Genomic DNA, 18299 nt, shown 5'->3' with positions numbered 1-18299 from the left:
GTGATATGAAAATATGATGTATTTTCAAGACTTGAAAATTTTATTATTTTCTAAAATTATTTTTAAAATTTAATTTTCTAGCTGATACCTAAACATCTAAAAATTGTACACAATAATGATGTTTTGATATATACAATGCATAATATTTAAATCAGACTGAACCTATCTGTCTTGTCAATCACCTGACAAATGGCAAAAATATTCAATATTCTTTTCTCTAGGTTTTTGGGATGTACCATATGTGCCTGTTCTCTCTAGAAACTTCTTACTTTGGTATGACTATAACTTAGTCCCCATTGATCAACCTCCCCTTATCCCTACTCTCCCAGCTTTTATATTTCTGCTCTAGCAAAGAGTTTGTGAACAATGATTTTATGCAATTAACATTTTCCTTTAAGGTGGCATAAAACCTATCCCTGATCTTTTCCCCCAACTCAGTACATCAACTAACACTTTTGGACCACTCACTTCTCACTAAAATCGTGAATGTATTTGGAAAAGCATAAACATATGTGAAAGGATTACTCTATTTGTTTGCTACCATGAAACAGAGGAAAAAGGGGACTTGTTGAATGATCTGCATTATGACTGGTGAAATAAGAAAAATACCTGCAAAGGGACTTCTAGTGCAGTGCCCCAGAGCAGCAAATACATTCTCAAAACGTTTATAAGGAGGTTCTACCAGTGAGTAACTGATATATATTTGGAGATGAGATAAGTGGGAGGTATTAATAGACAGCAAGAATGAAATAATGCATTGCTCTTATTGTAATTATTATCATTCACTTTTGGATATGATCTCTATTGAGATACTTTACCCATTGAATATTTGGCTAACAACTCCAAGAAGGAAGCCAGGAAGGAGATAAAGTGAAGAGTAATGAGGAATCATCTTTGCAATTGAATCTCAGAATATTAAAGTCCATCACTGAAACCATGCTGGTGCCCTATGAGTGTTCTTGTGGGTGACAGGTAAGGAAGTTGCCTTGAGGATAGAAGTTCTGACTGGGAAATGAGGTGGCCAGCTCTGCTCTGTTGACCTCCCTTTTCATTTCCAAGGTGGAATCCATCTTCAGAGACTGTTAAATGGGATAAAATTTGATTTTATCCTATAGAAAATAGTGGCCACATTTTCATTGCAAGGATGAGATGAAACGAAGCAGGCACGGAGCCCAGTGATCCTGCACTCATTCTGAGGAAAGGCTGCAGTTATGGAGCTCTTGTCCTTGATAATAGTGAAAAAGAAAGTGGTAGAGGAAACAAACAAAATAAAGTCAAAGTGTGTTCTCTCCTCCAGAGTTTTCATCGTTTACCAACCTTGGCATCTTTCAGAGGCAAACTGCACCACTCTTACTTCATGTGGGACACTTTCCTGTGTCAGTGTTTACATCAAGTGAAAAAAACACAGTGAATATGTGTGTGAGTGCCTGTGTGTGTGTGCGCGCGCGCACTCGCGTGCATACACGCATGTGCTTGCCACTGTAGGCAACTCCAAGGTTAGCTATGAGAGAATTTAGTGCAATGACTGGGGCGCAGACTAAATTTTGCAATTCCAATTCCAATTCTGGCCTTTTATTAGACCTATGATACTCCATCTTTAACTTAACTTTCCAAATCTTATTTTATTATATAAAAATAGAAAAAAAAATACATGACATTATTACATTTAAGGAAATTGATACACTCTGTACGCATAGAGTTCCTAGAACTTCATTATGTGCAATAAATCATGATTGCCTGGTATTATTATATTGCTGATGCTATTATTATTAGATTTTGATAATTCTCCACTCCAACATATATTTTGCCAACTTGGTTTAGAACTTTTATAAAATCATTGAAGAAAGTTTTGAGTTCATTCCTTTTACATCAATCAAGGATTTCAAGATGTGAGTTTATTCCTTTTTTTCACCACTGTTGCTTGAGTGAAATTATTGATACATAAAAAAGTATTCTTCAGTAGTACTTTTATAATTTTATGTTTTGAAATAACATGATAAGGACATGTAGCAAGTTTCAATGACTTAATCATTGATATGTGATATTTGCATATATATAAATAATATACATACAAATATATGAGTACATTGCACGTGTATGAGAGATAGATGGACTATACTTGGAATAATTTGCTAACATCAAAATCTGATTCCTCCTCCACAAACCTCAATTAATTCTTTACTTGTATGCTGCATCCAGTGAGGATGGTCAGAGAGCGGGAAGAGCCAGACCTTGAGAAAATGCTTCTACTCTATCTTGACAGTTCTGTATTTCTCAGACTATCTCCTATCAGGATCAGCTGGAAAGCCTAATTAAACTAAGCCCGACTTTACCCAGATCAAAGTCATAAAAGACTTGTGGAACATTGATTTGTCACTTAATATAAGCCACAGGGCCCAGGATAGATGCCCAGAGTGTGAAAGTGGTGCTCTTGGCGGTAGATCACCCAGGTATGACTCATGTGGTGTTACAGGCTCAGTTTCAGGTTAGGTGCCTCCTGTGGTTCATAAATTCCAGGAAATAATTTTTTAAACCATGTACAATTTGGGCTATTGTTGGATTCAAGTGAGCCGAACTGGAATGAGATCATTCATTAAATCAAGGAATTTAAAATTGCCTTCCCTGAAAATACTCAGAAAACATTACATCCATTTGTTTCTTCACTCATTCATCTTATGAACATTGATTGCATATCTCTGCTCTGCTAGAGGTTGAGAGTGTTCACAGAGCACGTAGTCCACTGGGGGTAGAAGAGCTTATGTTCTTAAGAGTGTCCACTTTTAAAGAGATGCCAAATTATTCATTAAATCCTCAGCAAAACTGAGTTTTTGTTATTTTCATTTTATGAATAAAGAAAAAGGTCTTGGAAATGTTATGTAACTATACCCTGGTCTCACAATTGATAAATGATAAAAATATGTCATCTTATCCATTTGGTACTGTCTCCTAAGAAAATAGAAAATCAAACACACACACAGAGATGCACAAGTAGATGGATTTTATTAAAGAAATAATGCATAGTGTATTAGCTTTGCATGAGTCTTCATTGTCACTGTTTAGCAGGGTAGTTGAAGCCATCCTCTATTCCTGAAAGTGACTTGTGATTTGATGCTTGCTTAAAAAATATCACTATAAGATTGAAGGGTTAGGCGATTTCTTCCTTTTACAGGCACAAGAAATGAGCAACAGATGTTAATTTGAAACTCTATTTTTCTTTATAGCCATGCCAATTTTTAAGACATTAATTTATGCTTTTTAGTTTTTTTGATAGTGTGTTTTACATAATTGATTATGCAAGCAAGTACAGATACATAAAATCAAAGAGCATATGTGACTTAATATACAGCATGTGATGTTTTGCATCATGTGCCTCGTAGTTGATCAGACTGTTGTGTGTCAAAGGGAATGTTCAGATCTACAAAGAGAAAGGAAGGAGATAATGTAGGTCTGCAATTTTGCATTGAAAAGCAACTCAAGACACGGTTCTCATTCTGTCGATGTATGTATATCACAACTAAATTTAGACATGGGAAATAAACACTGAAACTTCAGTACATGCCTCGGGTATAGACTTGCCTAAAAATTCTTTCATAAAACATACATTCTGAGTCAACCTTATGATAAACAAGGAAGAATTACAAGAGAATAATTTTAAAAATACCCCAAAGACCAGAGTTAAAGATGAAAAAATATATAGGCAAAACACCACAGAATATCTTAAAGCTATACAAAAGGCGCATGTTACTTTTAATAATATAATCAAAGTATAGAAGCTAGAAACATTTTTTTGAAATATTTATTTTTTAGTTGTACTTGGACACAATACCTTTATCTTATTTATTTATTTTTTATGTGGTGCTGAGGATCAAACCCAGGGCCTCGCACGTGCTCGGCGAGTGCTCTACCGCTGAGCCATAACCTCAGCCCTAGAAGCCAAAAAGCATTTTACCTATAATCTTTAATTCTCATAATTTCTCAAGCAAGAAACAAGGTATATGGTTACACTACATCATCCAAGTGATACTGAAGACCCAGATCAAATTCAGTCCAATAGTATTGAAAATTCTTTCTACTTGCTTTGGTCTTGCACACTTATATTATCTGTTCTAATATCTTCATTCTGGCCTGTATTTCAGATTAGGAGGGGTGGAAAACATTTACTCCTGACTCATTCTCCTAGTGTTGAATCTAAACTTTTCAAAGTTAAATAAATGGTATTTATAATAATGAAGTAACATGAGTTATATGACTGTAACTTTTTAACATTAAGCATAAAAATACTGTTATGTTGGACCACCTATACAAATTTCCAAAATAGAAATTATTGTATACAACATACATAGGACAATACATAATCATTCAATGAAAAACTTATTTTTCTGTGTGAAAAGTTTGTGATTTGACACTAAGTAGTGAAGCAATTTTATTAGTGATCATGTTGACAAATACAGGGGATTATAACCTGCTTGCTCTATGTCAACTTCAAAAGGTTTACTGAGGGCTAACACTGTAGTCTACACTTTGAAATGTTGGAAAAATATCAGAAATGTAATTCACTAAAATTGCGGGGGATTTCTCAAAATAAATTGTGAGTTTTAGGTTGACTCACAAGACTGACATGACAAAAGTAACTATGGCAACGTAATTAAAGAGGGGGAGGGACCTGGAATGACACCTCGTACTGAGCAAATGTAAGCCAGGTAATCTACTTTGTTACTTTAATTCCAAAATTACTTTTTTCCTTATAGAGATGGAATTATAACATGCACATTTAGCATACTCAAGTAATTTTTATATATGAATCGCTACAACAAATCTGAAACTTAAGTTTAATGAGCCAAACTCGATATGAAAAATATTGTATACATGTAAATCAACGCTCTTCATTTTTTATACTCCTTTTAATAGTACCAATATCAATGTATTTTTGCCCATCATCTATCAAACTGTTCTAGTAAGTACTTATTTTAAGGTCAACTGACCATTTATGTAGTTGAAAGCATGTTTAGGGAAAACCATGATGATAAAGCAATAGTAGTTTGATCCAATAACCATTTTTACTAGAGTGAAGATAAGTGGAAATATGACATTTTTTGTGTTTAATTTATCCATTCAAAATGACTTTTCCCACTTTAATAGGTCTAGGATACTATTTTCTTGATCTTTTTAGATGCTGTATTAATCATAATAAAGTGGTTATTTATTTATTAATTAACTGCATTTTTTATTTCATGTATGATCATTCAGGGGTTATCTTTTTTTTTCCCTGAAAAGGGCCAGATTGTAAATATTTTAAGCTTTGGGAGCCATATGATCTCTGTCTCAACTTAACTCTACTTCATAGGCAATATGCCAACAAATAAGCATGCTTCTGTGCCAAAAAATTTATTTATATACACTGCCATTTGCATTTCATGTAATTTCCATGTGTCACCAAACATTATTCCTTTGATTTCTTTTTTAGCTGTTTAAAAAATGTAGGAAAAAAATATATTGCTCAAGGTCTGTCCAAAAACAGACAGTGAGCTGTGTCTGGCCTCTGGGTTTCAGTTTGCCAGCCCCTACTCACTGTCTTGAAGATAAGTGGAAAATAGCCATGTGACTTACTTGTTTATTTTTCTGTATGCTATATTAGTGAAGATTCAACCTCTTTGTCCACTAAAGGGAAGAGGAAGAACATTCTTAATGAGAGCAACAGTATCCCTGGCTGGCCTCCTGACTCCTTGGTCAGGGAGGGCACAAGTGCAACCTTCTCGCTCCTCCCATGATTCCTGAGGTTGCTTTGGGTCACACACACACTTCTCCACTGTCTCATTGCTTCACCAGTGCCATGCCTGGTCTTCTGGAGACAATTTTTGTGCAGTGAAGAGAAAAGGTAGAGATTTCAGGTAGCTCTAACTTCATTTTTGTCCTGGGAACAGCTTTTACTTCCAGTGCTGGACATGATAATTTCTCATGAAGTGGGCAACCAGGAAGAAGAAGTTGACACACACAGCCCAGTGTGGGATTGATAGATCATCCCCCACCCAGATCAACTGGAAATGAGTATAGATTATTTAATCTATTTTTGAGAAATATTCACAGTCTCAACACTTATCTCTGAACTTAATTCCAAAGTCAATAGGCACTGCTTAACATTGAATTTAGTCTCCTAAGTCCTTGATAAATCATTATATTTCAAATACTAAGGAAGGCACAAAAATAATAATTTGAGATATTCATATTCATATCAGTTTTGTGCTCATGTCATTTTTAATGTTGAAGTTCTCTTAGTGCTTATTTTAGAGGAATATTTTGCTGTCTATGATTTAGATATTTTGGAAAATTGAGTATTTTCCATATATAATAGAGATTTCTTATTGTATTGCATTTCTATTCATTTCTTTTTTTTTTTTAAGAGAGGGGGGGGGAGAGAGAGAGAGAGAGAGAGAGAGAGAATTTTTTAATATTTATTTATTTATTTTTAGTTCTCGGCATACACAACATCTTTGTATGTGGTGCTGAGGATCGAACCCGGGCCGCACGCATGCCAGGGGAGCGCGCTACCGCTTGAGCCACACCCCCAGCCCTCTATTCATTTCTTTGAAGAAAATATATTCTTAATCTCAGGAAGCCCTTAATTTTCATTCTTAGATGAAGTAATTATTGACATGAACTAAAGACTCCTCCTCATTCACACCAGTATTTCAGGAACACCCATGAAGTTGCTACAATATATGAAATATTCCCACTTCATATGGCTTTAGTTCACTGCCCCCCATACCATGTATAAAGTGTGATATATGTACGAATATGCATAATATATGTATACATGATGTACTATATATATATATATATATATATATATATATATATATATATACACACACAAAATGTGCATGTGAAGTATACACAAATACAAATATTATGTCCATATGAACTACATTCCATAGTCTTATACTATATATATATGGCTTTTCAATGTAACCCAACTAGCAGGATCTCAATCAAGTTATTTAACTTTCCCCCTTATACAGTTTGCTTCTGTTTAAAAAATAAAAGACACTATTAAAATGAATATTTTGAGAGAATATAGTCTTTTCACTTTATTTTTAATATGTATATATTTTAAAATTTTGATTTATGGAAAAGCTACAAAGAGTGCTAAAAATTCCATTATGATCCATGCTCTCTGTTTTCCCTGTGGCTAAGGCCTTACCTTTCTATGGTTCATTCTGTTGTAACTAATGAATTAATATTCAAACATTAGAATCAGGTACAGTACACATCACTCTAATTTCCCTATTTTTTATCTAATGTAGTTTTTACTGTTCCTCAGTACTTTCTAGTACAGCAGATATATTGCTTTTAGTCATGGGTTTTCTCTTTATAACCCCTAGGTTTTGATAGTTTCTCAGACTTTACTTCTTTGGATGACTTTGACAGCATCAAGCTGTATTGGTCTGGTATTTTTGTAGAATGTCCCCTATTTTGAGTTTGTCTAGTACTTTTTCTATTAATTAGAGTGTAGTTAGGGGTTGGTGGGGGGGAAGATAGGAAAAGTAAAGGACTATCATTGTAACTAACATACATAATATCAATATGACTTATCATTGTTCATCTGTTGATGGTGAACAATTGCTTTGCCTGTCTGGGCTACTGTAACAAAATGCTACAAACTGGGTAGTTTATAAATAATAAAAAGTTATTAATCACAGTTCTGAGAAGTTCAAAATCAGAGTGCTACCATGGCTGTATTTGAGGGCCCTCTGGCAGGATGCAGGCTTTAACTTGTTGTACTCAAACACGGAAGGTAGAAAAGAGCTTCCTTGGGACTTCCGATGGTCTCAGCTCTTAGTACCATCACCACAGAAGTGAGAATTGCAGCATGTGAACTTCTGGAAGGCGATGCGTGTCGGCCACAGGACCAGGGTTTCCCACTGTAGGGTTACTCCTCTCCCCTTTTCTGTTCTGTACTCTTTAGAATGAAAGTGTTGTGTAGATCATGCAGCTGGTGGAGATTTTGGTTTTGCCTCCTTGGCAGGGAACTTCACTAGATTTTATTTTCATTAACTTATTTAAGAATATTATCTCTGCTGAATTACACTAATATAAAACTCTCATCTAGGAGATATGTATTCATAATTGAACAGTCGTCTTATAATAATTTCCCAGTGTGTATTTACCCTCCCCTGTGTACAGTTTTCATATTTCAAGGTATATAAAACAAATGCATTTGGATTAAAGATAAAAACATAACCACTTAGATAACTAACTAAAAGAGTTTTTTAATGGCTTTAGTTTCAAATTAGTTGTAATGGTCTGTTATTAAATTTCTTTCAACTGTAGAAAGAGATGGGATAGGAATTTACAGCTGTATTTCAATAAGATATAAAGAATTTTGTGATAAAATAAAAAAACACAGAAGAGTGATGAAATCTTGTATGGGTAGCATTTGTAACACATTTTATATAATTGTTAAAGATATTTTATGTCCAAAATAATGAATGACAGTGTAACATCTTACAGTCACAGCAAAATATACTTAGACACATTTTAGGGGGATTTGATCCTGTTAATGGCCATAGCAGTAACATTAGAATTTAATACGGAGAATTTAAAAGAATATTTATATTTTGCATTGGTAATCTTCTAGTAATCTGTTTGAATTTTGTTCCTACCACCTAACCCTCTTTCAAGTATTGGGCAGTACTTTCTCATGAAATTTCAGTTTTGGGCAATGCTTTCTCATTAATGTTTTATGTGGTCACCAAAAGAGGAGGGTTAAACAATATGGAGTAAGTCTGAAGGAAAATAATTTTTTTCATTAATGTTTTAGACCATTCTACCACTTGAGTGGACATTTGAGTATTTTAAAGAAAAGTGTAAAAAATATGAAAAATCACATTTTTATGTTTTTTTTATTCTGACACTTCTAGTCCTTAGATATTAAAATGTTTTATTTCTCTACATAAATTTAAACATCTATATAACAAATTTCTAATTGACAAAACATGAATTTATTATACATAATACAATTAAATTTATTCTAATAACTGTGAAATATATTGTTGACACAGTTGTCAAAGCAGCCTTGGAAAATTAGTTTGTAGTCACCCATCCTGACTCACACCACAAAAATATTAAAGAAAATTAAGTAATACATAATGTAATGTTTGTGTGAAAAAATAAATAAAATACAAATGGGGGGGGGACGCTGTAAGGAATATTTGCCTGAAAGAAATTTGGAGATTTTCCAATTATGTTGAAATGTGAAAAACACAAGACTTTATTAAGAATAAGATTATTGGGAGAATTTTTTTGATAGGCAAAAAAATTGTTCAATGATGGTAGTTTTTTTTTTTCCAATTAATAATTTTATGAGGGGTTAGAACTTTGTTATGCATGTTGAACTTCTAAAATGGACGAGATTAAGGTCTTGCCTTTGGGAATTCTTTGTTATAAATTCCATTATGACAGTTTATAGTCATTCAATAAATTTTTCTTATATTTCGACCTAAAGAGAGTTACTGTATTTTTATTCCATGGGTCATGATATTAGAAAACATCACAGGTCTTTCAAATAATCTTTGAGCTGCTTTGTCAATCTCCTATTGGAACACAAAACAGTTCATTATATTAACTCAACAAACACGTATCATTTTATGTAAATATGAATGTCCATGGCCAAGGTCTTAAGCTAGGGACCAGAGGACATTTAAAGGCATATACATGGCCCATCCTTCTAAGGCATTTTGTATCAAGTTAAGCACATTATAACATATTTATTTAAGAATATCATCTTTTGGTTCCTTGACTCAGATCAGCACTTTATTCACAATAAAACTATAAATACATTTGTATTATACCACCTGGAAATGGCAATATAGACCATAAGAACTATCATAATTTTTAAATAATTTTCAAGAGATGGAGCATGCTGTACTAGAAAGAATATCAACCTTGGAGTCAGACAGCTGGGTGTAACTTAATAACTGTGACATTGACCTAGTTCCTTAAACTTCTGACACTCAGCTTTGTAATTGTGGTGCATAGATAAATCCTAGCTTTCAATGAAGTGTGGAGGAGATAACACCACATAGAGTTCTTTGCAGAGAGGGCAGACAGACATGTCAAGCTACCAGGCTTTTGCCAGTAATAGAATAAGAAAATGTAGGCAAATTCTGAACTATTTTTAAGTGAGATGGACTTCATTATCACTTTAAACCTCAAACCAGCTTCTGAAAGCGAGGTATTGCCAACTAAGTTGTTCAGTTAAAGAATCCAGAAGCTGAGTGAATAATAGAAGTTTGGCACGTCCAGAATTTGAATCTCTATTTTCTGGCTTTAGGTCCTACCCTCTCCCTAAAGGTTTAGGATTGGTGATAATTCTATGAGTTTTGTTCAAACCAAATAACCCCTGCCTGACTTTGGACAAGATAGGCAACTTCTTGAAGTCTTAGCTTCCTCATTCATGCATTAAAGACATTGTACCAGTTTATCTTCCCAGTCCTGTCCATTACCTGTACACATTGAAAGGCCGCGTGGTGTAGTTAAAGGAACAGGTGCTAGAAATGAACTCTTTTGTTCAAATCCTGACTTCCAATCATTGGCTCTATTACTTTTGGTAAAATTCCAAAATATAAGTGTCATTTTATCATCAATATTTATTTCAGAGTATCTTTCTTGTGAGGAATAAATGAAATAACCCATGCAAAGTACTTAGAATGAGATCTGATATAGGTTAAATATTAGGTATTTGCTTTTCTGTAACATCAAGTTCAGTAACTTCAAGTGAACTACTTTTACTCTGCAAATCATAAGAAGTAGATTTGCTTAAACAATTAAATTCAAGCTCTCCATCCTAGCTGGGCTCATGGGCCAGTCTCACTGCCTTTTGCTTGGGACAGAATCTATTCCAATGAAAGTTACTAACACACATTATACCACTCATACCTGGGATTAGTGTTTACCTGTCTAGTAATACATGTGTACATACCAAAGCATAATCCACCCTGAAATTTCTCCCACTAACCCAATTGACCTGATGAATCTTTTCCTGTTTCTGGAACTAATCAGGATCTATGTTCATGTAGAGATCAATGATTCTAACGCAACATTCTCTGAAGTATCAAAAACTTCTTTACAGACGAATTATTGAAGCATTTATATTCCAAACGTAAGGTGCACACTGAAAGTCATTTCAGGAGGAAGAAATATTTAAAATATTTATTGTACTACATGCTATTTATAAACAATTCTAAGGTTTTAAAATTCATTTTAAGAATGAAAATGTTCATTAACATCTTTGCAACATATCACATTTATGTTAAATCTCAATGAAAAATAATTCCAACAATTGAATTTAGATTTATTACAACCAATAACACAATGGAGCTAATGTGAAAGTAAAAGGCAAAGATCTAGCAAATTGTTTAAAAAGATAAACATTTTTTAAAAGTTTTATTTCCATATTGGAAAAATATGTATGCCTGAATAATTATTAAATAATATCATGATTTTACCAATTTCAAAACAAAGATTTTTAATGGTTTCCATGGCTTCATTTTGCTTTGTAAGAATTAATGTATTTTCCATTCATTCTGAGAGTTTTTAAAGGAGGTGTAGAAACAGTTGACATTTTTCTAAATGACAACTAACAGTGCAAAATATGCTTCCATTCCATGTTTTCTTCAGTATTCACTCTTTCTTTTCTGCTAGGTGGCTTGCATGCAGTGGTTTCATGGAGACCATACAATGCTTGAGATGATTGAGAAAAAGCGTTGCTTGTGCAAGGAAATAAAGGCTAGACAGAAAACGGAAAAGGGCCTTTGCAAACAGGATAGCATGCCTATCCTACCCAGCTGGAAGAAGAGCACAGGTGCAAAGAAGTGCAGCCCTCCACCATATTCTAAACAGCAAACGGTATTCTGGGACACTGCCATCTGAGCGTGGGGAGGATGGCGGCAGCTCCTGGTTACTTACTACCCAGAGGGAGGTCAACTCGGTCACGTGAAACATATCTTCTCTGTTGGAGTGGAATGCCACAGGAAGCTGTGCTTACTTGTGGCACATACAAGATAAAATGTATATGTCTTTGCAATTAAGGCACATTATTTATCCCGGATTATTTTGAATCCAGAAGATATTAAATTGTAAATATTTTACTAATTTATGGGTGACACCTGAAATAATACACACTATACATATATATATAAATACAGAAATATCAAGTTTACTATATGATATAATTTCGGTATTAACTGGTTTGTTATCTCTTTTATATGTAACCCCTTGATGCCTTTTACTATTAATTTTTGCATTTAAAATGCTTTTTTTTTTTTCTCTCCTGCCCACATTTGGCTTGTGTACAGTAACTCACAGCTACACATCATATCCAGCCACATAATATAGGATCTGGTGCTAGTAATGTAAAAATTGAATATCATATTTGTGAAGAGCATCTGCTGCTTTTTAAGTTTCTCAAGGTTTGACAGGAAATGAATGCAAATGTGATGTTAATTTAGACATTCACATTACATTGACACCAATATTTTTCTTTCATGAGAATTTCTCTTCAATATCCTCTTCTTTACAGTAAAAAAAAAAAAAATGGTTAGACTCCAGAGAAAGTTCTTAGGATATATTTGGACATCCCAGCAGGAAACATTTCCTTCACAAATGACTTTAGGGACATGTGTCCTTGCATCATGGATCTGATTGGAGGAGACCAGGGTTCACTGTGACAATGGAAGGAATAAGGAGTCAGATGCTGGTGAGGGTGACTGCTGTGGAACACATGAGGCCACTGACATTGTGGTCACGCCATCAGTAACCTTTCATGTGCATGATTGTTTCCTTTAGAAAAAGAAACAAACATTCAACTAGACTAGTTTACATATCTACGTACACTAAATGCCAATCTTTCTCAAATTTTAATCCCATTAATGAAAAAGTATTTCTTGCTTTTTTTTTAACTAATTATCCAATTTTGGGGTCATAATCCGTACATGACCATCGCACCCATTCTGACCAATTATGACTCCATGACCAAAGAGTGATGATCACTTCTTTATTTTGCTTCAAGGAAGAAACAGGAAATGCAGGGGATAGAGGATAAGGTGGATTCAATTTTATGTGGTGATGAAATTTAAGTTTTTTTTAAAAAAATCATATATATCTTTTAAAGGTAATTTGTTAGTTGAATATAAATGTTGCCACGGATAAATAAAAAAGGAAATTATCACATATATTTTGTATATTTAAATTACTATTTATGCTTCCTAAAATTGACAGTATGTGGTTCTTCGTTAACAATCAATTTAGTATTATATTTCTGAGAGAAAAAGTGTGTGTTTGAAGTTATTGTCACAGTAGTTTTCCATGTAAGGGTATTGACAGCAATAGTACCATGCTGCTCAATAAAACCAAATATAACAGGAGTTGGGGAATTTTTGTAATCTATATTGACAGAAACTTAGTAATGCTTTATTGGTAATAGTTTCTTTCAAGAGCCTTTGAAATGCTATAACATAATTTTTTAGAGTTTTATAATTAATGTATATTTTGATGTCCAATTAGAATTCTGAAAGAATAAAGGAAAAGGTAAGTGGGAGCAAGTGTGTATTTGTGTGTGTGTGTGTGTGTGCGCGCACATGCGTGCAAAAGAATTGTATACATAAAATTCTTACTGAAGATTTAGGTTTTGCTTGTATAAGTGAGGTGTTGAAAAAAGCAGAATCACAAATACAGGATATCTCAGAAAGGTCATAAGTAGCTTAAATGAATCCTGCTTCCATGTTTCATCAGGTATAGATTGTATTTCAAACCCAATAATCAATGGATCACAAATTTATGAATAATGAAAATGTGTAAGATAAAATAATAATTGGATACAATGTGTTTATGTTATCTTCATTTAAATGATCATGACTACGCATATACAACCCAATCAGTCAAATATAAGACATCAATTTTTAGTTTCTTTATGATCTATATATTTAGGCTTAGTAAGTTAAAGATTATTCTTCCTTCAAAATTTATATTTAGGTAACACCTTCCTATTAGGAGATACAGGTGTATTTCTCAGATGCTGATTTTGCTCATATCTCTCTGAATTAGGCAGAAAATATTTTTAAATGCCAGGCCCTTTTCAAGAAGCATATACTTGTCAAGATTGATTCATGTTGAACTCAGCCCTTCCCATTTGTTCCATCCAACATATGCTATGGCAAGATTTCATGCACTTCTCTTTCAAAAGTTCTTTTCTGAGGAGGTTTGAAAGTTTGACCTTAGAGAAACACTTCCATTTATTTCTCTAGATGTTTCCCTACATGGGAAGTAACTGAAATATCTGGAAAAGTGACCTCACTTAGATTTAAATCCAGAACTGTTACTCTGTGCCTATACAATATAGAGTTGCCCATGGTGGCAAGAGCCATTCTCTAATCAATTTCCTCAGTGCATGGTATTTCTCTATATGAAGAAATGGGGGCCATTAGCATAGAGAGAAAGGTAAGCTGACTCTCTGGCAGTACTAAATCAGGACACCTCCGTGTGTGAATCTGGTCAGAAGATAACCTGCAGGCAGTACACTATGCCATGATAAAGCTCATACTTTCAGCAGTGCCAAAGAACAAATCATATCATGGCCCAGTTATCAGGTTGAAAGAGCTCAGATCTATGAAAAACGATCTTTTTAAACAGCAAATTCTATAGAAATAGAATTTTATTGGCTGTCAGCAAGATGCTTTTATTTGTGAAATACTTCTTAGCAGAGAAGAAACAAATTTCTTTAAAAATGATGGAAGGGAAAAATGAAATACTGCGTTTTTTCCCAGTCAGAGAAGCCTAAGTCACCTGTGGTATTACAGTGGTCCCTCACGAAGACACTGCCAACATTTTCCCCTCAGTTGTGCTAATGAAGCAAATTTTGAGTGAAAAGTGATGGACTTGCATTAATAAAGGTTCATGTTCACCCATATTAAATAATTGACAGAGTAGAACACAACACCAAGAGACTAAAATCCCTCTTTGTTATATATGTATATACATGCTTTCAAATGCACAGTGATTGAATACAATTAGACACAACTTCACTTTTGAAAATAGTGACTCTGTTTCAAAATAGTGAACGATTTTTTTGATTGCTTCTAGAAACAGAAATTGTTTTTTCTTACTCGATTTTGACATAGGTGTGGGTCTTCTTGACATAAAGAATTTGGTTTGATTTTTTTGACTGAGTTGTTTAGTAATCAAATCAATCAAACCTAAATGACCTTACTAGGTTATTGTTCTAACTAACTGAGACACCAGAACAATGTGTGTACAAATTACAAGTTCATATCACCTACATGGTACAGCAAGTCAGTAGAGTTTGTAAAATGACTATGCTTATATGAGAAATCAAGAAATGATTTAAATAGTATGCGATTCTGAGATGAAGGGTAACTCATACTTGCAGTAGAGTATAGGTAGACTAGCATCACAATGCATTGTGTCATGAACTTAAGTGGAAATAAAAGAAAAACTGTACCTGTAGTGTTGACATGATCTCACTACATCTTCCTTCTATGGGAGAATAGAGAGTTAATTGAAAAATATGGACAATTTGCTATTAACCCATTATTTCTTTAGCTGTTCATTATTGAGCAACTTATTAATCATTTTTTAAAAAGTTTCTCAAGCACTTGGAATTAAACATGGAAAAAGATGTGATCCTTGCCTTCAAGGAGGTAAATTATGCAATCACTAATGTTTTCAAAATAAAGCCAGTTTTTAGAAGATACACAATTTCATATGTTTAACAGCTTTTATGTGTTTATATAGCATTCTCATTTTCTTCAGCTCAAGTGTACAGTCAAAATACTAAAACATACTAAATTTAATGTCTAAGTATAAAACATGTTTATGTGTAAGCCTCTGTATGTACACGTGCAATATATACTACTGTCTAAGTAAATCAATGAAAGGATAACACATTTTGCCATGTTAGACTTGAACATTACGGCTTGGGGTTAGGATGATTTAAAACCCTTTGATATTTGGGTCAATTTCGCTGTAGCAAAATATATATATATAGTTTGGAAAAAATGATTGATTATATTTCTCTTTAAATCTTGTAAAGTTTCAAATTTAAGGGAAAACACCTTTAAAGAATCTTTGCATTAATCACAACCAAACGTGAAAATCCTTCAAAGGATTTAGTTGTTCCCAAATACAACTGGGTTTGCCCACCCTAAAAGCATCTATATTTACACATGTACACCTCCATAGAGAATACATACTGTATATAAATAATATATATGGAAATGTTTAGTAATGCACTTCTTTTGTTTGGAACTCCTTAACATTTATAGCGTAGCAATTTGTGTAAAGTGCACTGTGATTATTAAAAAAAAAAAAAAGCACAGTAAAGTCACAGGTCTTGTTATCTTGCACTGAAGACGTGTTTACGTATTTAGCAATTGTATGTTTACTTTATTGCTCTTTTCAAACAGTTGAAACAAATAACTATGAACAATGGTATAAAAAATATGTTTTTTAGTGGCTAATGGCACTACATTTTTTAAAGGCAGGGTTTTTAAAGAAAACCATTTAACATCCATTCCAATATAACATGTTTACCATATCTAAGAATCTGAATGTCATATCACATTTTTCATAACTCATTAGAAATGTCAGGTATGTGCCTGAAAAAATGTGCAAATAAGCATTAGATAACAGATTTCTCTACTTGTGTGTTACTTAGCCATTTATATATATACATAATAATATAAACACTGATGTTTTAATGTCTCTTAATTTTTGTACTTGATTTTTTTAGGTAACATGTAATTATAAATGTACTTTGATACTACTGAAGTAACCAGATGTTGTTTGAAAACAAATTGATTTCTTTAGTGCATTGACAATATTTTACAATACTTTTGTGCTTATTTATTTGTGCTCCCGTGTAATTATAATAAAAGCAATAGTTTAAATTAGTTAACTGTCATTCCTTGTATTTATTCATCAAGAAACAAGATCAATATGAACTCTTTCAAAAAAAAACCACATTAACATTTCTACTTCGACAGTTGTCTATGAGATTTTAAATATTGTGGAAGATTGTGCTAGTGAGCAATGAGGTCTAAAGCTCAGATGGTCCTTAATCACCATTTACTTGGCTTCTGTCTCCAGATGCCCCACTGAATAAGAGAAATCTTGACATCTTTCTTCCCATGCACCTAATTGCAGCTAACTGATTCAAAGTGTATCTCAAGGTGCTCCGGGAACTAAAGAATAAAATTCCTTCATCCCAGACCTGTGCATGCCCCACAAAGTATTTATTGGAAGGGTATTTAACTTGTGAATTTATTTAATTATAGCTCTAGAATCCCCTCAGGTTGAACAAGGAGGACTTCAGTACTTAATTTTGCTAGGGTATCAATGAATAAAATGTTATTGAGAATCTGAAGTGTGAGACAAGATTCTGAAACTTGATGAATTTATAAAAAAAAGTACATCTGTAAGAATGTAGTAACCTGAAATGGTCTCTAATGGCTGTTTTATCAACAGTTTTGGTCTTCTACCATACGTCCAATCTAGTGTCATTAATATATTTGCACAATTCCTCACTAGTTATTTTTCACATTCATTTAAAAAAAGGAATCTGATTTATTTTCATAGTTTAGTCTCACTCCCCTAGCTACTCAAGTAAATGTTCATGGCATCATTCTACCTCTTGGTTGAACAAGAAATAACCTGTCACCCCACCACACCACTAAGCTTCCATGCAATTCACCCACGACAGGAAGTACCTCCATAAATTGAAGTGTTAATCTCTTCCATTTTGCTAATCCCAATTAAACCTCTTTTTTCCCCAGTTTTGTTATCTCTGACACTACTTAAATTAGGTTAACACCAAGATGGGTTACTGATAAAACAATATCCATCCTCCTATGGCAATTGGTGTTTGCGATGATTCTTATTAATAGGTATGAGTAAATGTCAGGCAATGTAACAGATCATGAGAGTAAAAGGACATTTTAAAGACAACTTTGCATAACATTGCCTCACATTGTGTCCTCTAGAGTAGTTCTTCTCCCACTTTGCTTCTCAGAAAAATCACAAGGATAATTCTTAAAGACATCCAATCTGCAGAAGGCATCCAGAGGTATAAAACATAGGCATCTATAGATTATAAAATTACCCAAGTAATTCCAATATGCAGCCAATTTGAGAATTCTATAGCAGTGCCTCTCAAAGTTTAGCACCCATGTTTATCATATTTTGATTTAATGAAGACTGAGTTGTGGCATCTGTAGTAAGGTCTCAGG

General features: G+C 33.6%; 1 protein-coding gene across 1 annotated transcript in view; it reads left to right on the top strand.

Annotated features, from left to right (window-relative positions):
- Nyap2 (neuronal tyrosine-phosphorylated phosphoinositide-3-kinase adaptor 2) overlaps positions 1–11928 on the top strand; it is a 235869-nt gene extending 223941 nt beyond the window's left edge. Inside the window, exon 6 of the mRNA XM_027941643.2 lies at positions 11701–11928. Within this exon, the coding sequence (XP_027797444.1) occupies positions 11701–11928 (228 nt within the window). The remainder of the gene's footprint in view (positions 1–11700) is intronic.
- The last annotated feature ends 6371 nt before the right edge of the window (positions 11929–18299 follow it).

The sequence above is a fragment of the Marmota flaviventris genome, chromosome 11 (genome assembly GCF_047511675.1).
Source record: "Marmota flaviventris isolate mMarFla1 chromosome 11, mMarFla1.hap1, whole genome shotgun sequence".
Classification (NCBI taxonomy): Eukaryota; Metazoa; Chordata; class Mammalia; order Rodentia; family Sciuridae; genus Marmota; species Marmota flaviventris.
The sequence above is the reverse complement of the archived record's forward strand: the minus strand, read 5'-3'. Positions and strand labels throughout refer to the sequence as shown.